Source organism: Gymnoscopelus braueri, assembly GCF_963280865.1.
Source record: "Gymnoscopelus braueri genome assembly, chromosome: 16".
Classification (NCBI taxonomy): domain Eukaryota; kingdom Metazoa; phylum Chordata; class Actinopteri; order Myctophiformes; family Myctophidae; genus Gymnoscopelus; species Gymnoscopelus braueri.
In genome coordinates this window covers 10,585,567-10,612,016 of record NC_137616.1, presented here as the reverse complement: position 1 = coordinate 10,612,016, position 26,450 = coordinate 10,585,567, and the positions used below count along the sequence as shown (strand labels likewise).

The 26,450-nt window shown below is 43.2% G+C and overlaps 1 protein-coding gene across 1 annotated transcript in view; it reads right to left on the bottom strand.

Moving 5' to 3' along the window:
- The window catches only part of rad51b (RAD51 paralog B), a gene marked incomplete at its 3' end in the record, with an annotated part of 112,673 nt that overhangs the window by 8,266 nt on the left and 77,957 nt on the right, over positions 1–26,450 (bottom strand). The window contains exons 10-11 of the mRNA XM_080452657.1: positions 11,685–11,831; positions 11,490–11,578 (exon numbers count right to left, since the gene is read on the bottom strand). Coding sequence (XP_080308783.1) covers positions 11,490–11,578; positions 11,685–11,831 — 236 coding nt within the window. The remainder of the gene's footprint in view (positions 1–11,489; positions 11,579–11,684; positions 11,832–26,450) is intronic.

Below are 26,450 nucleotides of genomic sequence, written 5' to 3'. Positions count from 1 at the left end.
ATCTTGTATGTTTTTCATGTTATATCGTCTCTGTCGGGTGGAAACCTCATATGTCCAAAACAGTTACTTTTCAGGATTCAAATTCAAAAGTATCAAAAGTAGCAGATCTACAAGCTCGAAACGTGTCGCTTCGCGCCGCGTTTCAAGCTTGTAGATCTGATTACTTTTGATACTTTTGTGTGACGCTGTAGTATGATCAAGTAGGGCATTCATTTACGAAAAAACTAAATGGTTGGAACATGGAGATAGGTTTCTACCACGAATGAAAATGTGCATCTTTTGGTACATCCTGTGTATTTACATTGCATTACATGCTTTGTTCCTCATTACATGCTGTCCCTTCCAAATAAACATCTCTCTCTCTCTCTCTCTCTCTCTCTCTCTATGGTGACATAAGTGGCTGGACATTGGACCCGCTGGCAGACTTCCAGATGGGTGAATGAATGTGTCTCTCTCTGTCACGTTTAACAGCCGTGACACCGTGCTTCCTCGCTCGCTGGCCCACACTGCAAATAGGAAGCGCTGCTGCTTGACCTACAGTATGAGGAAGAGGTACAAGAGGACGTGTGTGTGTGTGTGTGTGCGTGCGGCTGCGCGCGCACGTGTGAGTGTGGAACAGCGGAGGGTCTTCCAGAGGGAGGATGTGGTCTGCACTGTGTGTGTGTGTGTGTGTGTGTGTGTGTGTGTGTCGGGTGTCGTGACTGGAAAGGTCACAGTGCAATGAGTACAAAGGGGGGGAGGGGGGGGGTACACACACAGAGTAAAAGCAGGAACACACACAGTAAAATCCTTGGTGTTATTTTGCCCATTTGTGACTCTGAGAGGGTACAACATGTAATGTGGTTACATAAGTACCCTCTCAGAGTTAAATTAACACTGGGGATTGCCTCTTTTGTGTTGCTGAGTACAGAGGTGTGGACCAGCACCAGCAGTGTTGTGAACATAGAGATTTGGATGGGGGGGGTAAAGATTAGCTTAGAGGAGGAAGAGAAAGAGAGTACAGACCAGGGGAGGAAAAGACAGAAAAGGAATGAGTGCGTGCGTGCGTGCGTGCGTGCGTGCGTGCGTGCGTGCGTGCGTGCGTGCGTGCGTGCGTGCGTGCGTGCGCGTGCATGTGACCCACAGAGAGAGACAGCTAATACCAGTTAACAGCTGGTGCCTGTGAGCCACATCACAGTGGTCATTACCAGCCTGTGTTAAAGAACACTCTGTTTAAACCACTGAATAACCACTGACTGACTGACTGATAGACAGACAGACAGACAGACAGACGGACACACTGATTGACAGACAGACAGAAAAAACAGAGAGACACACTGATTGACTGACAGACAGACACCACTGCCCGCCTATTCGGACAGCATGCTCGCTGACGCACAAGGCCATCGGCTGCTCGCGGTGGGCGCTCGCTCGCCTAGCAGTTGGCTCAGGCGAGCCTCACTTGCCTCAAGACCCTGTTGATGGCCTGGCGCGCCTGCGTCGCTTTAAAACCGATTTAAAAAGTAATGCATTTTTAGTGCGACCGGCATGTGTACGTACACTCCTGCATGCTAACGCTCTAAACGTCATGTACATACCTGCTACTACATACGCTATCTGTAAATATGTGCATTATCCTTTTGATTATTTGACCTTTCTGTATTTTTCTTTTCTCTCCTGCTCTTTAGCTCTATCCTCTCCCTTCTCACGAAAAACTACAAAATGATGGAGCTTGCACTTAAAAGAAAACGTGCACATATACGCAGGACGTGGAGTGAACCAAAACGAGCGCTCCTGTCCCCCCTGCCATCCTCGGAAGAATGAAGAAATCACTTACAGGTCAGAGTTAAATTAACAACGGATTTTACACGGAACAACTTTGCGGATGGGGGCACCCAAACCGCCACCTACTCATAACATCATAGCCTCGCATATGGCTCATAATGTGTGTCACATGTCATGTCGCCTCGTCTAAGCTGTCTTTCTTCACCGTGCAGTCAGACAAAGCTGAAATCCCTAAAAAAATTATAAATAAACTGCCCAAAAAAAAAACATACACACACCGTAAAATCCTCAATGTTCATTCATCCATTTGTAACTCTGAGAGGATGCAAAAGAAACCAAACGGCCCGTTACATTTGCACCCTCTCAGAGTTAAACTAACACTGAGGATTTGACCATGTACCCCACGACTGCCCCTTCGTGTGCCTCCTCGCCAGCCTGAATGACAAACAACCACACAGAGTCCTCCTGGCGCCGTTGTGGCGTCTGGACGCGGAAACACAGCTGGACTCAAGACAACAAGTCTGTCAGCCAAACATGAAACTCCTTCGGCAGTTCACTTTTGATAACGCTGGACCACACACGTTCAGCACTGTGCCAACCCCTCTGACCACTCGCTGAAGGGTCTGACAGAACTAGATTTTTTGGGCAGAATGTCCTCTTTTTTCAACAAAAGTGCTCTTAGGACTCTTGCTGGAGCCCTCATTCAATGCCACTTTGACTATGCTCGCACCTCTTGGTTCTCCAACCCCTCAATGTCACTAAAGACTGAGCTACGAGCCTCCCAAAGCAAACTGATTCGACTACTTCTCGGCCTGGGGCTCATGACCCACCTATTTCCAGCACCTTTTTCTATAGTCTAGGATGGCTCAGGGTAGAAGACAGGGTTAAGCAATTAAAATGGGATTGGCTTTCAAGATAGTCAAAGGGGCTCTGCCCTCAATGCCCTCAATACCCTCATATCTGACCAACTACCTCAAAACACACCCACAGCCACAACACTAGAGGGAGCGACAACAACGATTTGGTACCACCCACCATAGAACAAACGGAATGCCCTGACACCCATCCCTTGGAAAATGTGGATCCCTGGCTTCCTTCAAAACAGGCCTGAACATCCATCTTTCAGGAGGCCAAAGTGGGAGGGGTAAATCTACCTTCTCTCAAAGAAAGGTGATGGCATTCACTGCCTACACCCCCCCCCCCCTTTCCCCCTCCCTTTTCTACTCTGTAAATATAGTGTTTTATATTTGTTGATGGTATTGTATTTTGGTGCTATGTTTTATGCTATGTCGATTAATTGAATACATAGGACCACAAAGCAAAGCACAGTACAGTACAGCCAAATACTGCTTTTTCTATTTCTGGTACCCAAATCTACATCGTCAGTGCTTATTTAACTTTGCGAGTGTACAAATGGAACCAAATGGAGTCCCATTTGCATACTCTCAGAGTTACAGACCCGTAAGGGGTCCATTTTGTACGCCTGGTGGTCCCCAGACCCAACGTCGAGAGCCAGCGTTCTATAGTTTGCTGTGCAACGCCACGTCGCCATGCAAAGCAAGCCGTTGCTTTAGACGAGCACATGGCCAACTTCTCCTTCGAATAAAGATAACAAACAAGTAATTGCATAAATACATACATACTGCGCTGTACATATATTACATAAATTATGCATCAGAGGCGAGCCTGTATCCACCGGCAGGCTGAGCAAACAGCCCCGCTAGCTAGCATACCTCAGCTGCTAGACTTTAACGGAGAATTACAGAGAGAACGTGCTGCCAGATCGAATCACGTTACATTGTTGTCAGTCAGCGAGGGGAAAATATTTGCGCACCACATTTTTCGCATAAATCAGCGGAGATGGGGGTTCGTTGTCAGCTGCTGCAGCTCCTGCTGCCACACACACACACACACACACACACACACACACACACACACACACACACACACACACACACACACACACACACACAGACACACATTATGGGCGGAGAGGCAGTCCTCAACACTTGTGTCATCAAAACAGGTGTCCATTCGAGACATAAGAGAGACAGACGCACATATCTGCCTGAGAAAGCACCCGATATCAAAACTGCCGATTTTTGAAACGTCTCAGTTTTCAAACCCTGCATTCCTGAGGTTTTGACATGTGTTCCGCGGTCACCTTGCGACGTCTTAACCCATTCAATCCGGGGAACGCATTCTCTGTCATTTTAGATTTCTTTGGCTATTCAAAAATAGCAGATATACAAGCTCTTGGTACCACGCGTCGCTATGAGCTTGTAGATCTGCTATTTTTTTTTATCGTGAGAATTTGTGCAAATGTTCGCTTAAAAAAAATACATATTCAAAGATTTGCACACATTTTCACGATTTTAAAACAAATAGCTTTGGCTATTCAAAAATAGCAGATCTACAAGCTCATAGCGCGGCACCGAGTGCTGCGCTATGAGCTTGTAGATCTGCTATTTTTGAATAGCCAAAGCAATCTTAAAATGACACGATGGACCCGGGAACAGATGCGTTCCCGGTCTTAATGGGTTAATGAAAAGCAGAATTGGGACTCGCACTGCTGCGAGGAGGAGAGAAAAGAGGATTTGGGGTAGAAAAGCGGGAAAGGGGGGGGGGGGGACACTGACTGAAGGAAGTGAAGTGAAACTGAATCCCACAAACAAATCCTTTTGGTTGGGACCACAACGTGACGGTGCCAGCAGAAACAAGGCCTGGGAGTAATCTGTCAAGGAGATCAGGCTTTAGTCAAGTCAGTGTTCCATCCTCTGTAATCCAGTTTCTAAAATAAACTTCCCTAGGATGTGTGTTTACCTGTTTTTACAGAGATAAGTTTTTTGTGACATGTGACACATTTTTGCCTTATACTTATACTTTTATACTCATACTTTTATTGTACTTTTAGTATTAATACGTCGTCGCTGTTGCATGTCCAACACCGTTCCAGGAAAAAAGGTGTAAAATTAAGTTATTTAGTCACTTGTTAATACTTTTCAGTGGTTAAATATGTATAAAACTTGCTGACTTTCAAAAAACAAAGAAAAACATATTTAGACACGTTGTGCGATTGTAGATAGGCTATTTTCGTTTGTTTCGTGCGACACTGTCATACGACAAAGTATAAAATAGGGCCGATGAACTATACAGAGATGCAAGGTTTCTGCTCAGCGGCGACAATATACCTCAAGTTGATTATAACAGTCTCACAACAGAACTCTGAACCCATGTAAAGAACCGCCAGCAGTCACCTCTCCCCTGCTTCTTTCTTCAAACAAAGGTTAAATCTACATGTTGACAGTAGATAGTCCTCGTGTTCCCTAGAATGACCATAATGATACCAAAGAACCAGACAGAAAGAGACCGCGTCGGCCAAGCCTTCGCCGTCTCGCAGCCCTTAGCGCATTAAAACGCTGGCCGCACCCTCCGTCAGTGTCAGTAGACACGGGTCCTAAACCAGGTGCATCAGGGGTTGTATAAGAATAAAAGTCAAGGGTTGGGGATGATCGTAAAGAGGCGGCGGCTTGGCCCTTTTGTCTGGAGGTGTGACAATGGCTGTGCTTTGATTTATATACGGCTCTAGAGATAGCAGTGGTGGAAGAAGTACTCAGACTAGTAGCAATACCACAGTGTAAAAATACTTTGGTACAAGTAAAAGCACACACACACACACACACACACACACACACACACACACACACACACACACACACACACACACACACACACACACACACACACACACACACACACACACACAACACCTACTGTCCACTAATCACACACATGCACAGGTATGTGCATTCAATATCTCAATTAAGTCAAAGTACAGTACAAAAGTATTAGCATTGATCATTAACCACTTAGGCCCTATTTTAGAATTTAGATTTTTGATTAGTAATTCTAATATTCATTTTCTAATAAGTGATTCATTATTAATAATCTAATTCTGCAAAGTAACTAGCAAACTAAAGCTGTCAAATAAATGTAGTGGAGCAAAAAGTGTTGTAGTGTCTGTGCCATCATATAAAGCCGACAAAAATAGCCAAGCCCACGACATGTCACACCGAGAGAGCGACACGTTCGTTGTAAGCTTGTCCATCGACTAGTTTCGCCGCACGACAGACAGCGGCGAAAGACCAAGTACAGAAGATACGTTAAGCATAAGTTGCTGACACGTCTCTTTTGCACCAGACCTCACTGAGACACAAAAGGAGGCTATGGGGTTATGTACGCTACGCGCCACCGTGCTGGAGGAGCGACATAAACAAAAGGAGGGACCTGTGTAACGTTATCGCCGCTTTCTCTGCGACGGGGGACAAAGGGTGATCAAATTATACTATAGACGAGATGAAAAAGATCAGGGGTTGAGGAGGACGACGAAGTGTTTAATCCTCACCCCAGGGCCCTCCCGAAAGAAGAATTGTCTGCCATGTCTCCATGTCATGCTCCCATTAACTCATTCACTCCGGGAAAGCATCTGTGTCATTTTAGATTTTTTGCTATAACCATTATTTTATACTTTGGCTATTCAAAAATAGCAGATATACAAGCTCATAGCGCGGCACCGAGTGCCGCGCTATGAGCATGTAGATCTGCTATTTATGAAAAATATAGATTTTTTTGCTAATCTAATATATATATTTTTAAGCGAAAATGTTTACTCAAATCTTTGCTTCTAGGGGGTCCCTGGAACAACATATTTTTAGATGGGGGTCCGCAACCAAATACATATAATTTTGGGGGTCCTTGACATGAAAAAGTTTGAGAACCACTGATATTATAGCAACATAAGTGTTTCAGAAAACTGTTAGGATTTAGAAGACATTTGTAGATGGGTTCCCGGATTGAATGGGTTAAGAGCCGGAGTCACTGACCTCCCTCGCCACAGAATGCAGAGAAATCAACCCGGCGTGGGAAGAAAAAAAAACAGCGAAACAAAATGATCTCCCCGCCTATACTGGGAAAATCTCCTTTCTTGTCTTTTTTTTTTTGGTGACACAATGGAATGGGGTTTCCGCGTCTCCGATGATGCAACGGACCTACAGTACCTGTCACAATTATTACATAATCGTCTAATCGCAATTATTTGAGATAATCGCAATCATTTTTGAATAATTGTCATAATCGTTTCCATGTTGAAAAATGTTCACACATTTTCAAATATAAAAAAAAAACAGAAATAGCAGATCTACAAGCTTACAACGCGTCACGAAGTGTATAAGGCCCCCAGGCCTTATAGACTTAGACGAGGGGTCTTCAACGTTTTTTTCAGGCCAAGGAACCCTTATCTGAGACAGATATGAAGCAGGGACCCCATGTTGTATAAAATTGTGTTGCAGATTAAACCTTTTCATAGATTTCATTAAAGGAGGAGTTCACCCAAAAAAATACTTATTTTCTATCAATTACACACCCCATGAAGCCTTGATTTCATGGATTTATTTTTGTTTTTGTGGCATTCCTAAAACAATAATTTGATGACCGTGTGTATTTCCGGTAGGACACACAAATAATCTACTTTGTGTCTCCTACCGGATACATTAGCCGATAGGAGACGGGAATCAAATTATTAGCTTAGGAATGCGACAAAAACTAAAAATAATCCATGGATTCAAGGCTTCATAGGGTGTGCAATTGATAGAAAATAAGTCATTTTTTGGGTGAACTCCTCCTTTAATAGATAGCTTCATAGACTTGCAATATCATGTTGGATTCATGTTAAAGGTAGGGTAAGTGATTTTTTTTTAAATTTATTTATTTTTTGTTAAAAAGGTTAAAGTACTATATTCTGATAGTAATCATTGCTACAGAGCGTTTGTTCGGTCACAGGGGTCTCTCCAGCTCTTTAGTAAACAGAATATAGTACATTTACAGGTAGGTGACACATTTTAAGCCAATCAGGAGAGAGCATTGAAAATGCATTTTCTGTTTAATAATAAAACATTGGAGACTCCTTAAATATGGACAGGACACTCTATAGTAACGAGCACTATCAGAACATAGACCCATTTTGCAATTATTTGAATAATTGCAAATCACTTACCCTACCTTTAATGTGTATTTTCACACATTTAACCACTTAATTCTTCAAGACTTAGGAAACTTGACCTTTCACTCTGTACTTGGTCAGTTCAGTTCTTTTTTTCCCTCTACACTAAACCTCTTTGCCGAGGCGCTGCGAGACGTTGTGAGCTTGTAGATCGGCTATTTTCGGCTAATGATCCCCTCAGAATAGGGATGCTAGGGTTCAAGTGGTTAACTCTTTCAGTGCCAATGAAATAAAAAAATTATTGCGAACTTTGCCAGATTTTTTTTTTTGTTTTTTCAAAGAAAATAAAAAGTGCTTAGGAAGCGAGATACAGCCTTTTTCAGTTTTAGGTTAAACAAAGAGTGGATGGAGCTGCAAATCTTCAGATAATGATATCTTGGGTTCTGAACACTTTTTTCAAAAAAAAAAAAAAAAAAAAAAAAATCTATTTCTTTTTTTTTTTTTTTTACTCGGGATTTCTCGTTCTGGCACTGAGGATATAACCCAAAAACTCGGGATAACTCGGGGTCTGGCACTGAGAGAGTTAATATAAAAAAACTATCCTATGACACAAAATTTGGAGGCCCCCCTTGTAGTAACTCTGAGGACTCCCTAGGGGTCCCGGACTCCCTGTTGAAGACCCCTGACTTAGACCACTGGTTTTTAACGTTGGGTCCAGGGACCACTAGGAGTCCAGATGGACCCTTACGGGTGTGGCCTCAAATTGCTACACCAAAATATCACACTGATGATAATGACAAAATTATAGAAATGCTCACTGACAGATGCTCACAGAGGGTCTATTTGGTTCCTAACAAAAAAAAGGACCCCTGGAGGTCCACCTTGAGAACCACTGCGTTAGTATATTCGTTGGATCAACCGGTCAAATCTGTACCTCATTTGTGTGAGAGACTACAGTCGATCTATCACGTAGCTAGTGTTGCCAGATTCTGTGAGACACACAAGCAACCAGGTCTAGGAAAACAAGGCCAAAAGGTATGGAGTCAGAACAGTCTCATAATGAGTAAATGCACAAGTCCTGGTTTGATTCCACACATTTGATTTTTGAATAAACAAGTTCCGGTGTGCATGTGTTTTTTTGGATCAGAACTACAAATGCGATGCATTGCGTTTGTGTTTCAAGTCCACAGCTTTAAATCCACAGTTTGTGTTTTGTGTTTCAAGTCCACAGCTTTAAATCCACAGTTTGTGTTTTGTGTTTCAAGTCCACAGCTTTAAATCCACAGTTTGTGTTTTGTGTTTCAAGTCCACAGCTTTAAATCCACAGTTTGTGTTTTGTGTTTCAAGTCCACAGTTTTAAATCCACAGTTTGTGTTTTGTGTTTCAAGTCCACAGTTTTAAATTCACAGTTTGTATTTTAAAATCACGTTTGTGCTTTGTGGTTCAAGTCCACAGTTTTAAATCCACAGTTTGTGTTTTAATTTCACAGTTTGTGTTTTAAATCCACAATTCCAGATGCTCTGCTTCACAAATATAATTCTCTATTTATCTCCAAATCACTCAATTTACAAATGCACACTTAATTAACTTTGCAAATAAAAAATCTAATTACAAATGAAAAAGTAATCTACAAATGATGTTTTTTTCCCCCACACACGTTATATAAATCCACCATTCATGCAAATCGGTTGATGTGCATTTACACACTGCTTCTCTGTGGTGAAACTTCTCTGTGCATTTGCGAATCTTTTTGAGACTCCCCTGACGCTTTTTGAGACTTGGGCGTAGACGAACGTCATCATTGGCTGGTGAATCTGATTGACAGGTTCATCAGCCAATCAGATGGGTTCACTTTCAGCCAATCTAACGTCTCCTTCCCTTTCAACCCGGAAGTACATGCTCTCTCTCTTTGTTGCCATGTCTGCTTATTATAAGCGACTTTGCCAGTCCAAAACTTTTGTCAGAGATAATTATAAGTTTTAATTCATGTTTTTAACACCCCTTGGAAGGCGGAATGAGGTTTGTAAGCTGAACATGTCATAGAGTGCCAAGAGTGTGTGTTTACTTTCAGTTAAAAAGATCGATTTTTACTGCTCTAATGTAACTACTTTAATGCCATGCCATGATGAATGCAACAGATGTATTACGTCTTCCTAAGGCATAGCCTTTGTTTACACAGGTTAATTTCATGTCTAATGTTGTTTTATTGTCCCAAGATGGCTTTTTTGTAGCGTTTAAGAAGTATGTTATTTGTTTATTGTCATGTTCAAGCTTATTTTTGGTCAACTGTTTGTTAAATTACTTTATTTTATTTTGTGATACTGTAGACTTGACATTTCATGCACATATTTTGTGTCATATTTTCCTATAGTTTTCACGGTGCTTCAGGAATAAACTAGAGGTTACGAATGTAACCCCGGTTTTAGTAGGTTCGGAGTTTACTACTCACTATGGGATATCAGCGCCCTCAGGCGATGCACAGAGCAACACACACGCTCCCGATGCCAAATATTTGATTGACTTAGGGTTCGCGGAATGCAACCTCCTCATCGCCGCAGACGACCCCCACTGCGTCTGCATCCACTGCTGGGGGGTCGATCACGCCTTCTGCGCCAGGACCCACCCGGGTGAGCCAGATGCGTGCCCTAACTGCGCGATGTTCACCGTTTCTCAACTCGACGCTCGGCTTGTCAGGGCTAGGACCCTGGTCGGCTGGACTAGACGAGACAACGGTGAGACCTCCACCGCCACCGGATCGGGGACCCCAGTCGTGCAGCACGAGCGGCCCCAGCTCATGGGACCCCCACCATGGACACCCAGGAGGTGTCCATGATGAGCCCTGGATGGGGAGAACCTCCCGCAGCCACCAAGGAATCGATCCTCGAACCTGTGGCGGCTGGTTTCAACGAATGGCTAGCCTCACTAAGCAACAGGTTGTTAGCAGCGCTGTTCTAGCTTAGCTTGCTCGCTAGGACAACACCAGCTCGTTAGCCTCCTCAGAGCCGGCGTCTGTACCACGAAGGACGAGACTACACGGCTCCTGGATGAAGAGCAACCGCGAAAAGATTAATCGGGTGCTTTGAGACACATAAAACGTTTTCATAAGAGTATGTTGAACTGTTTATGCTGTTTCCACTGTCTCTGTGCTTTATTTTGTTCCATTAAAAATTCCAAAAATACACAAGCACACTATCCAGCCCCGGTCAGGAGGTCACGACGCTAGGGGTCCCAGGGGGTCCCCGGGCGTCGATGGCCTCCTCAATAAGCCCATTGTACCTGTCAGGCCTACCTTCACATGATAGACACTAATGGGATACTTCTCTGCCTGTTTTCAACAACTGTCGGGGGGCATCGACGCATAGGAATCACTAGGTGGTCCCCGTGTTGATAACCCCCCCTTATAAGCCCAAAGCGCTTGGACTGTCCCTTGGCGAATGTCCAAACGCTGCTGGGATAAATTCTAGACATGCTTGAATCAAATGCAGGTAATATAAACGTTTACTAGCTGATCAGCTAAAAGCTAAGAGCTACCTGTAGCTAGAATAAGCTAAGCTAGGCTAAGCTAAAAGCTAAACTAGGTAGCCTGGCTATGCCGGTTTTTACCCTCTGTCCACTAGGGGGCGCCAGAGCGTCACTGTGCGACGGAGGGTTCACAAAATGGCCACGCGGGTTAAGGGTCGCGCCTGACGGACCCAGGGACCCGCTGTGTTTACAATCTGTTGAGTACCGTGTCACGCCAGCCTCTGGAGGGCGACAGAGCGCTTCCTTCGGGGAAGGAAGCGTCTCCTCCAGCCTCCTCCAGCCAGGCCAAGGGGCCTAGACAAGATGGCGACGGACTTTGTAAACACCAAGGGAGCAGCGTGGAATGCTTCCGTACTCAGTCACGTGACCCCCACGCGCCTACCGTCAGGACCAGCGCTACCTCTACTGTCCCTAACGGGCGCCACACGTATGGCCCAGTTGGTCCGAGTAGCAGCGTCATCGGTCCCCATGGCGACGGTCACGTGCTCCGTGGGGCCGACGATCGCTGCCTTTATGGGACATCTGACTACTGTACCACGTTCCCCCTCTGGAGGGCGACAAGAGCGCCTCCAACGAGGAGTTTTTGTCAACAACTCTAGCCGCAGGGGCCTAGCCAAGAAGGCGGCAGCCTGTGGGCAACCCTGATATTGACGCCGCGGAATGTGCTCGTGTCCATTCACGTGACTTTTCCAACTCTCCCGGCCAGACTTTGTGGTACCTTCACTGTCCCTAACGGGCGCCACGCTTTGCATGGGCCCGGTGGATTAGGTGTCGACATCACCTGTTTCCATGGAAACGGATGTCAACGTCTCTTCACTCCTGGTGAGTTAGCCGTCACCAGCTATGGTACCTGCTAGGTTAGCATAGCCTCCAGTCAGGCTGCTGATGTTTCACTTAGCGGCTAACTAGCCTCACTTACATCGACACAGTTAAAGAGCAGTGTTGTTTTGGTGCAGCGCTTAGCCAGCCCCCCTAAAACAACGCCGCGGTGGCCATAGCTCTCCTTCGTTCTTGGTTAGCCAAACAGCTACAGGTAGCAGCTAAAGGCTAAAAGCAACCTGTAGCTAGGCTAGGCTAGGCTAAGCTTACAAGCTAAGCTAGTTAGCCCTTTGTCTATACACTACCACGATGGAGGCTCCGGTTCATCGGGTGCTTTGAGACACACATGAAGGGTTTTCATAAGAGTATGTTAAACTGTTTATGTTGTTTACACTGTCTCTGTGCTTTATTTTGTTCCATTAAATCCTAAAATACACAAGCACATTATCCAGCCCCGGTCAGGAGGTCACGACGCTAGGGGTCCCAGGGGGTCCCCGGGCGTCAATGGCCTCCTCTATGAGCCCATTGTGCCTGTCAGGCCTGTTTTCACGGCATGGTAGACACACTAACGGTCTCTAACGGACGCCACAGTACGAGTCCGCTGGACCACGTGGCGACGTCATCGGTCCCAGTGGAAACGTGCACGTTGTCCACGGGACTGATAACAGCAGCGCCCCCTCCTGACTCGCTCGCTCGGTGAGCAGGTTTTGGGAGGGTTGCAATCCGAATCTGTTTATTATCCTAGTACATCAACGTTGCACTGTGATTTTACTGGTTAAGCTCAGTACGGCAGTAACACACTGTGGTTGTACTGACCAGCTCCCCTGAACAACAACAACAACACATTGTGGTTGCACTGGTGTGTTTTCCACATGCCTTGTGTTACTTCCTATGTCAGACTCAGTACGGCAGTAACACACTGTGGTTGTACTGACCAGCTCCCCTGAACGACAACAACACATTGTGGTTGCACTGGTGTGTTTTCCACATGCCTTGTGTTACTTCCTATGTCAGACAAGTGTGTCTCTCTCATGCGGAAGATAAAAGCAGCCATGACTCTGAGAGAGGAGGTTCTCTCTCTCTTGAGCAAGGGCGCTATCAGAGAAATATCTACGAATCAGAACTGACTGGGTCTCTGTTCAAAGCTTTTCTGATGAGAAAAAGGGGGGGGGGGGGGTACGGCCCTTTCTGAATCTGAAGGGCCTCAACAAGGACCTAATGGGTTTCCATTTCAATGTTGACGACCGTGTAGCTGTTGCGAACGGTACGCCAGGGGCTCTGGTGGACGGGCATCGACCTCTAGGTTGCTTGCCTCCACGTTCCAATCTGGCCTCCACACAGAAAATTCCTGCGCTTCTGCTACAAAGGGGAAGTGTACGAGTACACGGTTCTTCGCTTTGGTATGTCATTAAGCCCGCGAGTGCTCGTGCAGTGTACCAATGCGGCCATAGCTCCACTGCGGCGACAGGGGATCAGGCTGTCGACTTAACTTCGATGACTGGTTAATTGCCGCGGGCTCAGAGTAGGAGGTGGCACGGCACACGGCCGTGGCCCTCTCCCACCTGGCGTCGCTATGTTCACAATCGACGTACAGAAGAGGGTTCTGGTTCCATCTCAGCGGACCACCTTCTGGGGGATCTCGCTAGACTCGAACACGCTCAGAATGCGGCTGTCCAAGGGCAGGTTACACAGCGTCTTAGCTTGTGTGAGGTCTTTTCGCGTGGGGCGTCAAGTCACTTACAAGCTATGCATGCAAGCGGTGAGTCATGGCTTCGGTCATTCCCTTAATCCGCTTGGGCAGGTTCTACATGAGACCTATATAGAGGTGGCTGCGGGCTCTTCGGATCCCCCTCACCTCAGGCTATCAGCAAGTGGTGGTGTCTCCAGGGTGCGTGGAGACACTCAGATCATGGTCGCAGGCGGCCTTTCTGTCCCAGGGGGTCAGTATAGGCGCTGTGATATCGCGGAAGGTCATCACCACGGACGCCAGCCTCACAGGGTTTTTCCTCGCTCTCAAACAGTTCGGGGCTCGGTTTCGGGGTTGTTATGTCTCGATCGGAACATACAACACCACGACCATGTGCTATGTCAACAAGCAGGAAGGCTTGGCCTCCCTGGTGTTGGACGGATTAGCATGCGAGATGACGCTGTGATGCGACTCACGTCTCGCGTCCATTCAGGCGTTCCATGTGTCGAGCCTCCTGAACGAACTGCTTTATGCTATCCCGCCAATGGAGCTGATCCTCCCCACATGGGAGAGGGTCAGGCTCGGAGGGTTGTTGATGTTGCTGGTGGCCCCAGCATGGGACACGTGGAGGTCAGAGATAACACCTCTCCTTCACGACGTGCCTTAGGCCCTTCCTGTCGGCAGAGACTTGCTGCGGCAGGGAGGGGGGACGCCCTCAGGACCTAGACCTATGGGTCTGGCCCGTGAGAGGGTGAATTTGAGCTTGTGTGGCCTTCCCCCTGACGTGGTGGCTACCATCCAGGGCGCAAGGGCCGTGTCCACGAGGAATGCTTACGATGTGAGATGGAATATGTTCGCATCATGGTGGTTGGAACAGTCACCAGTGGTGGTGGCTGTCCAGGCCTCGGTGTATAGCATTCTCACTTTTCTGCAAAGAAGGCTAGATCGGGATTTATCCTTCTCAGCAGTGAAGGTGTTTTTGGTGGCCATTTCGGCTTGCCACGAAGGTTTCGATGGCAAGACGGTGGAACAGCACCCCTTGGTGTGCCGGTTTATGTGCGGCGCCAGGAGAGCCAGGCCGGTTAACAGGCCACTGTTCCCAGCCTGGGATCTGATGGTTGTGCTGGAGGCACTATGCCGTCCATCGTTCGAGCCTTTTGAGTCTGCGGATCTGAGGATCATTAGTCTCAAAACGGTCCTCTTGGTGGCCCTGTCTACGGCTAAACGGGTCAGTGACATGCATGCACTCTCGATGAGTCCGGAGTGCATTAAGTATTTTTAACAACGACATAAGGGTTTTGCTTAAACCTAACCTGACGTTCGTTACCAGGACCGGGTGAGTTGGTAGCCTTCCATCCGCCTCCCTTCGTTTCGGTGGAGGATAGGCGGTTGCATTGTCTCTGTCCAGTGAGAGCCTTGAAGCTCTATTGTCAGAAGACAGCGGCCAATCGCTCATCGACGTAGCTCTTTGTCTCTTTTGTCCTTGGGGTTCAGAGGAAGGCGGTCACTAAGGCAAACTTTCTAGATGGATCCGCATTTGGCATGCAGAGAGGAGAATGTTAAGAGGAGGAGCCTATGTCACGTGGAGTTTCTTGTACTCCAGGGTCTTCCGGACTCGTGACATACCCTAAGCCAATCAAATATTTGGCATCGGGAGCGCGTGTGTTGCTCTGTGCATCGCCTGAGGGCGCTGATATCCCATAGTGAGTAGTAAACTCCGAACCTACTAAAACCGGGGTTACATTCGTAACCTCTAGTTTATTCCTGAAGCACCGTGAAAACTATAGGAAAATATGACAAAATATGTGCATGAAATGTCAAGTCTACAGTATCACAAAATAAAATAAAGTAATTTAACAAACAGTTGACCAAAAATAAGCTTGAACATGACAATAAACAAATAACATACTTCTTAAACGCTACAAAAAAGCCATCTTGGGACAATAAAACATTAGACATGAAATTAACCTTTGTAAACAAAGGCTATGCCTTAGGAAGACGTAATACATCTGTTGCATTCATCATGGCATGGCATTAAAGTAGTTACATTAGAGCAGTAAAAATCGATCTTTTTAACTGAAAGTAAACACACACTCTTGGCACTCTATGACATGTTCAGCTTACAAACCTCATTCCGCCTTCCAAGGGGTGTTAAAAACATGAATTAAAACTTATAATTATCTCTGACAAAAGTTTTGGACTGGCAAAGTCGCTTATAATAAGCAGACATGGCAACAAAGAGAGAGAGCATGTACTTCCGGGTTGAAAGGGAAGGAGACGTTAGATTGGCTGAAAGTGAACCCATCTGATTGGCTGATGAACCTGTCAATCAGATTCATCAGCCAATGATGACGTTCGTCTACGCCCAAGTCTCAAAAAGCGTCAGGGGAGTCTCAAAAGGATTTGCAAATTCACAGAGAAGTTTCACCACAGAGAAGCAGTGTGTAAATGCACATCAACCGATTTGCATGAATGGTGGATTTATATAACGTGTGTAGATTTCTTTTTCATTTGTAATTCGATTTTTTTTTTGCAAAGTTAATTAAGTGTGCATTTGTAAATTGAGAGATTTGGAGATAAATAGAGAATTATATTTGTGAAGCAGAGCATCTGGAATTGTGGATTTAAAACACAAACTGTGAAATTAAAACACAAACTGTGGATTTAAAACTGTGGACTTGAACCACAAAGCACAAACATGATTTTAAAATACAAACTGTGAAAATTTTAAACTGTGGACTTGAAACACAAAATACAAACTGTGAATTTAAAACTGTGGACTTGAAACACAAAACACAAACTGTGGATTTAAAGCTGTGGACTTGAAACACAAAACACAAACTGTGGATTTAAAGCTGTGGACTTGAAACACAAAACACAAACTGTGGATTTAAAGCTGTGGACTTGAAACACAAAACGCAAACTGTGGATTTAAAGCTGTGGACTTGAAACACAAACGCAATGCATCGCATTTGTAGTTCTGATCCAAAAAAACACATGCACACCGGAACTTGTTTATTCAAAAATCAAATGTGTGGAATCAAACCAGGACTTGTGCATTTACTCATTATGAGACTGTTCTGACTCCATAAAAAGAAGCGACTATGGGCCAAATGAGCACTTTAAACATATATACATCAGCTATTTGAAAATAGCAGAACTACAAGCGATGCGTTGTGAGCTTGTAGATCTGCTATTTTCAAATACAATCTTGGGGGGGAAATTATAATAAGCAGACCTGGCAACGGTGCACGTAGCGCTTTTTTCCCCCTGCATATTCAGATGGAAACATCATCCTGGAGCCCTCTCATGGAAAAGCGAGGTCTGCTGAATATCAACCTGCCTGATGTGTTCATCCCCACTGACACAATACAAATTAGCTTTACTTCATCATCATTATTGTCTTGTACAATATAGGCTTTCACTCACTACCGAAGCTGCCCTCCTGCCAAATAAATGACCGCTTTTTTAGATGGTGCTTTTTACCCTGGCCTGTTTTCAAAGTGGTGCACATAAAGCTATAGAGAAGACAGCCAGTCTGCAGTTTTATTATCACCGTCTCATTTTGAGACCTAAACTTAATCTCTGTACATCCACACTCACTTCCACGGGACCACGGCCGAACATCTCAATGATCGCTTCAAGTTCTGGGTTTTTGGTTGATTACTTCTTTGTCTGACGCACACAGCTGGATCAACATGGCTAACATGCCTCATCCCTGTGGGAGATTAACCCTTTAAGACCGGGAACGCATCTGTGTCATTTTAGATTTCTTTGGCTATTTTTTTTTAATCATAAAAATGTGTGCAAGTCTTTGAATATGTATATTTTTTAAAGCGAACATTTGTAACTCAAATCTTTGCTTCTGGGGGGTCCCCTGGAACAACATATTTTGAGATGGGGGTCTGCGGTCAAATACATATAATTTTGGGGGTCCTTGACATGAAAAGGTTTGAGCACCACTGATATAGCAACATACGTTTTTCAGAAACCAGTTAGGCTTTGGAAGACATTTGTAGATGCGTTCCCGTATTGAATGGGTTAAGTCTGTCAGTGAGTCAGGATGTTATTAATAGTGCATCATTTTCAGGCCACTGTACAATCTGTATAAAATCATAGGCATAGGTTGATGCTGGTCTGCCAGCGAAGCAGTCCGTCTTTTTTTTCTTCTTTTTGCTTTGTGATTGATCTCCTTTCAACTCATGTGCAGCCAGTCTGTACCTAATGTGTTGATAGTTTTAGAGAGTAGTCATATCGCTATTATCATCTCACCACAGTGAGATACCAAACTAACTAAATGGAAACAAAACAAAACAAAAAAATGTTTATTGTGATTTTGGGGTTGACTGTGTCTTTTCCCAAATGACGTCAACTGACATCGACGTTAGCCAAGACATGTTCTCAGCCCCTGTGAGGTCTCTCGCTCAGGTTCGCCAGGGAGCATTGCATCAGAGTTAATTTTGACAGCAAATTTTGATTTAGTTTTAGTCATATTTTACTCATCAATCTGAAATGTTTTAGTTTTAGTCTAGTTTTAGTCAACTAAATATCAGATTGTAGTCGACTAAATCTACAGCTGATTTTGTCGACAAAAATGTATTTTGGCGGGCCTTGATGGTGTCGTAATGCCTGATTTTACACTTGGTTGCATGCTGAAAATAGCCGATCTACAAGCTCACAACGCGTCGCGCTGCGACGCGTTGTGAGCTTGTAGATCTGCTATGTTCAGAGCACAATACCCGAGCGAAACCAAACATAAAATGACTTGTCTTAGTTCTACTGGATCTCTGCTCCACTAGTCCCTCCCTAACATTTTGCCAGGTTTTTATTTGTTGACGAAATTGTCAATATATTTAGTCTTAGTTTTAGTCATCATACATTAGTTTTTATATCGTTTTTGTCAGTGGAAAAAGGTAGTCGACAAACATTTTTCGTCATAGTTTTAGTCGACGGAATTAACACTGCCACAGTGAGATACCAAACTAACTAAATGGAAACAAAACAAAACAAAAAAAATGTTTATTGTGATTTTGAGGGTTGACCGTGTCTTTTTTTCCAAATGACGTCAACTGACATCGCCGTTAGCCAAGACATGTTCTCAGCCCCTGTGAGGTCTCTCTCTCTCTCTCTCTCTGTCAGGTTCGTCAGGGAGCATTGTATTCATCAGTATCCATATGGAAACATCACCTTGGAAGCCTCTCACGGAAAAGGAGAGCCCACTGAATATTCCAGAACATCCAGTCAACTGGAGACGGGGAAGGCAATGAAAGAGGATCCTCTTTGAACCCCACACTGGCTGCCCTGCTCTTCTGTTGGCCAGGGATTCTCAACCTTTTTTTATTTAACCCATTAAGACCGGGAAAGCATCTGTCTTTTTAGATTTTAACCACTTTAAAACATTATTTTATACTTTGACTATTCAAAAATAGCAGATATACAAGCTCCTGCGATTAAAAAAAAATCATGACAATTTGTGCAAATCTTTGAATATATTTACATATTTTTTAATGCGAACATTTGTAATCTTTGCTTCTGGGGGTCCCTGGAACAAAATGTTTTGAGATGGGGGTCCGCGGCCAAATGCATATAATTTTGGGAATCCTTGACATGAAAAAGGTTGTGAACCATTGATTATAGCAACATAAGTGTTTCAGAAAACTGTTATAGTATTTTGAAGACATATTTTGTAGAATCGGCCTCAGGTCTTAATGGGTTAATTTCAAGGACCCACAATTTGATCAGATTTTTGTCTTGGAGACGCAAATCTACATCGTAGAGTTATTGTGGGATCGCTAAAGCGATCACACTACTGTTATCTTCAACGTTTTGGTACCGTTTTTGGTACCGTTTTTTGGCCCCTAACTAGTCCTTCATACTTTTAGCTACAAACTCCGTTCCAACTCTACAACGTTCGGCCTACTTAGGACATATCGGCTACCATTTGAATTTTTGAAATCATTTGTACTTTTAGAGATATTTCACTTTTTACTTCTAAAAAACTCCCATTCATTTCAATGGAGAAATTCATACTTTTAGCTAGAAACTCCGTTCCAACTCTATAACGTTCAGCCTACTTAGGACATATTGGCTACCATTAGAATTTTTGAAATCATTTGTACTTTTAGAGATATTTCACTTTTTAAATGGTAAAAATACTTAAAAGTTGATAAAAAGAGTAAAAAATACTTAAAAGTTGTAAAAATTAGTAAAAGCTACTTTAAAGTAAATAAAGTGACTAAAAATACTTTAAAGTAAATACCATGAGTAAAAATACTTAAGAGTACTTATATTGAGTAAAAATACTTAAAAGTACTCAAAATGAGTAAAAATACTTAAAAGTTGAAAAAAATAGTAAAAATACTTAAAAGTTGATAAAAAGAGTAAAAATACTTAAAAGTTGTAAAAATTAGTAAAAGCTACTTTAAAGTAAATAAAGTGACTAAAAATACTTTAAAGTAAGTACCTTGATAAAAATACTTAAGAGTACTTATACTGAGTAAAAATACTTAAAAGTACTCAACATGAGTAAAAATACTTAAAAGTTGAAAAAAATAGTAAAAATACTTAAAAGTTGTAAAAATTAGTAAAAAATACTTTAAAGTAAATAAAGTGACTAAAAATAATTTAAAGTAAATACCCTTTAGAACCTTTCAAACCTTTAGAACCTCTTAAACCTTTAGAACCTCTTAAACCTTTCAAACCTTTCAAACCTTTCAAACCTTTAGAACCTTTCAAACCTTTAGAACCTTTCAAACCTTTAGAACCTCTTAAACCTTTCAAACCTTTAGAACCTCTTAAACCTTTCAAACCTTTCAAACCTTTAGAACCATTCAAAGCTTTAGAACCTCTTAAACCTTTCAAACCTTTCAAACCTCTTAAACCTTTCAAACCTTTCAAACCTTTAGAACCTTTCAAAACTTTAGAACCTTTAAAACCTTTAAAACCTTTAAAACCTTTAAACCTTTCAAACCTTTAACTCTACTAACACTATCAATACTCAATACCATCAACATTCTTAGCGATCCCACACTGTTTCTTCAGGAACAGTACCTTCTAGTTTTAACTCTGAGATCTACATTTTTAACAGACAAAGTCACAGATCTGCAACGCAAATCAGATTTTTGGCCTATCCAGATTGGAATCACACTGCTTTTATTCAAGTCTGAACAGCAGCAAAGCCACAAAAACGTTTTTTTTTTAAATCAGATTTTGAACCACATTCCTCTGTGGTTTGAAATGTGATTCTAATCAGCCTGGACACTCGGACACCGAAGCCCGATTTATACATTGTTGTACAACGACGACACGACACGTTGTGAGCTTGTAGATCGGCTAATTTTTGGGTGATCCTGTCGTAGGACAGAAAATAAAAGAATTATTCAGGCCCATTATATTTACGTCGTTACCACAGCAACAAATGCTGATAGGTCGAAGATGTCTGAATACACAAAATATGATCTGATCAATTGCAAACAGTCAGTGGACAGTCAGTCCCAAAGATTGTATTTGAGAAACAAATCAGATTTTCCTGCAGTCTGAACAAAACCTGTCCCTGTCGTTCGCCAAATACATTTTAAAAAGTCTGACATATCCACGTCAACCCCGTGTGTATGCCTTCTCCACACCTAGTTCAGTCCACAGCAAGCTTCTGGTGAGCTGCCACTGTGTCTCGCCATAGAACCTCAGAGAAGGAGCCCCCAACCGGAGGACGTGGCACCAAGTCCTTCTCCTACCGTTAAACACCCCCTAGTCTTGCGTGGCCAGACTGTTGCCTCCCATAATTTTCAAATGCTCATGAGTAAAATATAAAGCGGATGTGAAGCCTCCTCCCCGCTGCCGTTTCGTCTTTACAGTCGCGCAAATTTATCCTATTATAAATCAAAATAATCTAGGCATATATAGCTTGCTGCAGAAATGGAAAATAAAAAAAATAAAAAGTAAAGATATTTTAAAGTATATTTTCGTGAAATGCCAGCTTCCTGACTCGGATTTGGGGAGGTGTAGTTCCAGACTCTACATAGCATTCGGAGACTGTAAAATAGTTGTCTGGCTACGCGAGAGTAATCACCCCCCGATGACAGGCGCCGCCCAAGCCTGTAGGAGTCGCTGGTGCAGCGACAAAGATTGCTCTCCCCACCCTGGCTAACCCCCCCCCCCCCCCCCCCCGAACATGGCCAATTGTGCTTGTATAGACCACTGGTTCTCAAAGTGGGGTCCCGGGTACCCACAGGGGTCCCAGGGGGTCTCCAGCAAAATGAGCTAATACAGCATCACAATCAGTTTAACCACTTTAACCCTATATACAGTACTGTACATCGGCTTATTTGAAAATATAATATATAAATATAATCTACAAGCTCACAACATTGTGCGATGCAACGCGTCGTGACAGTAGGACAGTAGGTGTATATCTAGTGTGCGTGTGCGTGTGCGTGTGCGTGTGTGTCTGCATGTGCGATGACAGGTAGGTTTTGTAAGCCTTGTAAAGAGCTGCTCTGGAAGTTCTTGGGAGCCATTCCCAGAATTGTGTTTCTGTTGGAAATCGTAAATGTTTCAGAGCAATCTTGATGTTCACCAAGCTCTCTCTGCCTGCCAGGTTCACATGCTTACAGCTCCATTCTTACACTTTGGATGGGGGGCGTTTTAACCAGTTGAGTCCGATATACTTTGTGGTACAAAGAGAAAACAGCTGATCTACAAGCTCACACCGTGTCCCGATGAGTCGTTTGCTTGTAGATAGACTATTTCCGCTGTAAAAACAAAAACCTTTTGAATTTCTCAGAAACTTTGCCCAAAATAGGGAAGCCAGTGTTAATGTGGTTAAAAGATCACCTGTTATTATTAAGCCACGTTAGTAAAGCAGGAAAGCACATGCCTCCGTTTTTTCCCCCTTCACTTTGGTGTTTGTGGGATCAAGGGTAGAGGATTCGATGACAACGTCGTTTCTCACTTTTCATCTGGAGGCGATATGCAGGCAGCTTTTGTGAACCGTGACTACGGTTCATACGAGGGATTCAAATAAACACCGCTGCTGTTTTGATAAATGTCTTTTTGAAGTGAAAAGGACTATGGAACACGAGGCGGCCTCAACCATTCTGCTGTTCCCATCAACACCTCCTTCGGGTTCGCTGCCAAGTATTGATAACGACGAGTGATTTTCACAGCGCATGGTGAAATGGAAACCCCAAAAGTGTCCCACAATAATATTCCTAACCTCACTTAACCCATTAAAGACCTGAGGCCGATTCTACAAATGTCTTCTAAATCCAGTGGGTTCTTTCTATATCAGTCATGGAGCCCAAAAATGATATGTATTTGGGCCGCGACCCCCAGGCAGAGGCAAAGATTAATTTTTAAATGTTTGATTTGTATATATTCAAAGATTTGCAAAAATGTTCTTGATTTTTCAAAAATAGCAGATCAACAAGCTCATAGTGCCGCACGAAGTGACGCGCTATGAGCTATATGTGCTATTCTTGAATAGCCAAATGTGCTTTGAGAACCAATGTGCTATATACTGTATATATAAATAAAATCTAAAATGACACACATGCTTTCCCGGTGTTAATGGGTTAATTGAGACAAATCGGGGCTTCTAAACCGGCCGCCCCTCAGCCTCACTTTATTACCAGAAATGAATTATGAAACACACTGCTCTGGCAATTTAGCTGTCCAAAAAAACCCAGATGCCAGATTTCAATCTTTTTTTTGTAAAGTACAATGAATGACGAGGTTACACATGTGTGGGTTAACCACATGAACTGTAGCGTGAGCGTCGCTATCCCCAGGGGGGGGGGGGGGGGCGAACATTTGGCGAAAACAGACGATTTACAAGCTCATCCCACGTCGCGATGCGACTTGGTGAGCTTGGACAACGGCTAATTTCAGCAAAGAAAAAAGGAGGAGATGAAGTATAGACCCCTGGGGGACCCCGGTCAACTAAGTATAAGTTTAATTAAGGGGAAGGAAGAGTGCATTAGAGATCAGCCAATGTACCACCCACCAGTGGTGTAAAGTAACTAAGTACATGTACTCAAGTATTGTACTTAAGTAAAAAATAAAATGTTGAGATATTTTTTACTTCCTTCAGTATTTACAATTTTCAATACTTTTACTTCTACCCCCCAAAAAAGGAAAATATTGTACTTTTACTCCACTACAATTATATGAAAACTTTAGTCACTAGTTAGATTAGATTAGATTTTGATTATTATTTTGATTAAAACACACTAACCACTTCAGCCCTATTTCGGAAATGGGGACATTCTGCACAATTTGGTATTATATTTTGATGCCGATATTTTTGCACTTTCACACAAGTACATTTTGAACACGGGACAACTACTTGTAACAGAGTATTATCTACATTGCAGTATTGATTATTTTACTTAAGTAAAACACGTGAGTACTTCTTCCATCAGCGCCATCCACCCCCCCACAACGCCTTCCACAGACGTGACAACCGATGACGAGTAGTTAAGTGTGACACCCTGGCCGAGGGGATTGTTTTGGCTCGCTTGCTCTCTGGTTTCATTAAATGATTACATTACCATTCCCGTTCCCCCTATCGAGCACACATTGTCTCCATTTGGGGCCGATTACGTAACGCTGGTAATTGGGGCTGTGGGACAGACTGTCCGCCCACTGAGACAGGCAGCAGTTCACAGATGTCTTGATAGCGGCCTGTCAAGACATCTGTCCCTGCTTTGGTCTCCTTGTTTTCTCATATAGTCGATGTCGGGCAAAAACTAAATTTATAACCTTTTTATTGTTTGTAATAAATCAGAGCTATCGAACACCCTTTACGACTGTGCAGTATTGATTTCGTCGACTAAAACTATGATGAAAACTAAATAAAAACTAAGCTAGCATGACTAAAACTGAGACTAAATATATTGACAATTTCGTCAACAAATAAAAACTAGACAAAAATGTTAGTGAGGGACGAGTGGAGAAGAGATCCAGTAGAACTAAAAGACAAGTCATTTTATGTTTGGTTGCGCTCGGGTGTTGAGAGTGTACAAATGGAACCAAATGGACCCTCCATTTGTACACTCTCAAGAGTTATGGTGGTCCGTGGTCTAATGCAGGGGTTCTCAAAGTGGGGTCCAGGGACCCCCATGGCCCTATATACATCAGCTATTTTCAAAACATCTTGACATTCTTTGAAAATGGGGGGTCCCTTGGCACAAAATCTTTTCAGATGGGGGTACGCGGCCAAATACACATGATTTTAGGGGTCCTTGACATGACAAGGTTTTAGAACCACTGGCCTAAAGCATATCAAGCTGGGAGTCCTTGAAATGAAAAAGTTAGATAAACTGTCATATACAGCAGTGGTTGTTTACTAGTGTAGCCCCGCTACAATAGTTTTTCAGCTGAATACCCCCTGCCTTCACTAGCACTACCGCTGATATGATGTTTTTTTTTGTGTTTCTGACATTAATTTAAAAAAAATTCCCCTTTCTTTTTTTGTGTCCACTAACCCTACGCACCCTAACCCACCCCTAGGAGTACCCCCAAAGTACCCCTATGAGTACTAGTGCGCCAATTTGAGAAACAGTGACATATACGGTAAGACACTCAGTGGTCCCATGACCGTCAGATTTAATATGCACTGCAAAAAAAAGGGTTCATTTTGGTTACACTTTGTACACTCTCTGCGTCACAGATGAATAAACCTCAAGTACTTGGGACAAGTCTAAACAAATCATTTTCAATTTTACTTTTATCCTTTTTGTTTTTTTGGCCCCAGGGGTCTGAAATGTACTTCGCACCGATGCTCTTGGCAGAGGAAGTGTGAATGTGGTTTTATAAGTGTATGTTTGTGTGGGATCTGCAAAGTTATTATAGTTCTTATTTTCTTTTGAATTTATGTTTTCATTTTCAGTGAGTTTTAATTAGTTTCTAAAGCAGGTTTGCTAGTTTAGTTTAGATTTTGTGAAAGTGCATAGCGTTAGTTAAGTTTCTATGAGTTTGATAATATTGTATGAGTTTGATAGTTATTGTAATATGGGGTAGTCAGGGGTAAGACTCAACAAGGTCAGAACATTTTTGAAAATGTCCAATCTACAAGCTCACAACACGTCGCAATGCTGTTGTAAGCTTGTAATCGGACATTTTCAAAAAACAGGGTCGTTCTCCCCAGCCATCTTTTTTTATCTATCATCCTCTTCCCCTTTACTGTCAAATAAAGCAGAAATGAAACCAATAAATGAATGCATAAGAAAGAAAGAAAGAAAGATAGAAAGAAAGAAAGAAAGAAAGAAAGAAAGAAAGAAAGAAAGAAAGAAAGACAGAAAATAAGCATCGTAGGAGTGAAAGACAGCGAAGGGGTTGGCCCAAGGTCGTAGTGACAGACGGACGGGTAGACAGAGAGCGGTAAAGGAAGCGACCGTGCAAGATTCTACACGACGTCGCTGTCAGGCGAAAACCTTGTATGTCCAAAACCGTTACTTTTCAGGAAATGGAAAGAAAGAAAGCTGTGTTCCAATGCATCCAATGTAGTTAGTATTTTAGTCACAAGTTCAGTCACAACACTTGTTAATACTTTTCATTGATTCAATATTTATAAAATCCACAGACAAACTGAAATACGTAAAGGGATATTCCACCCCAATAATTTGATGATCGGCAGCGGTTCCGGTAGGAGACACAAAG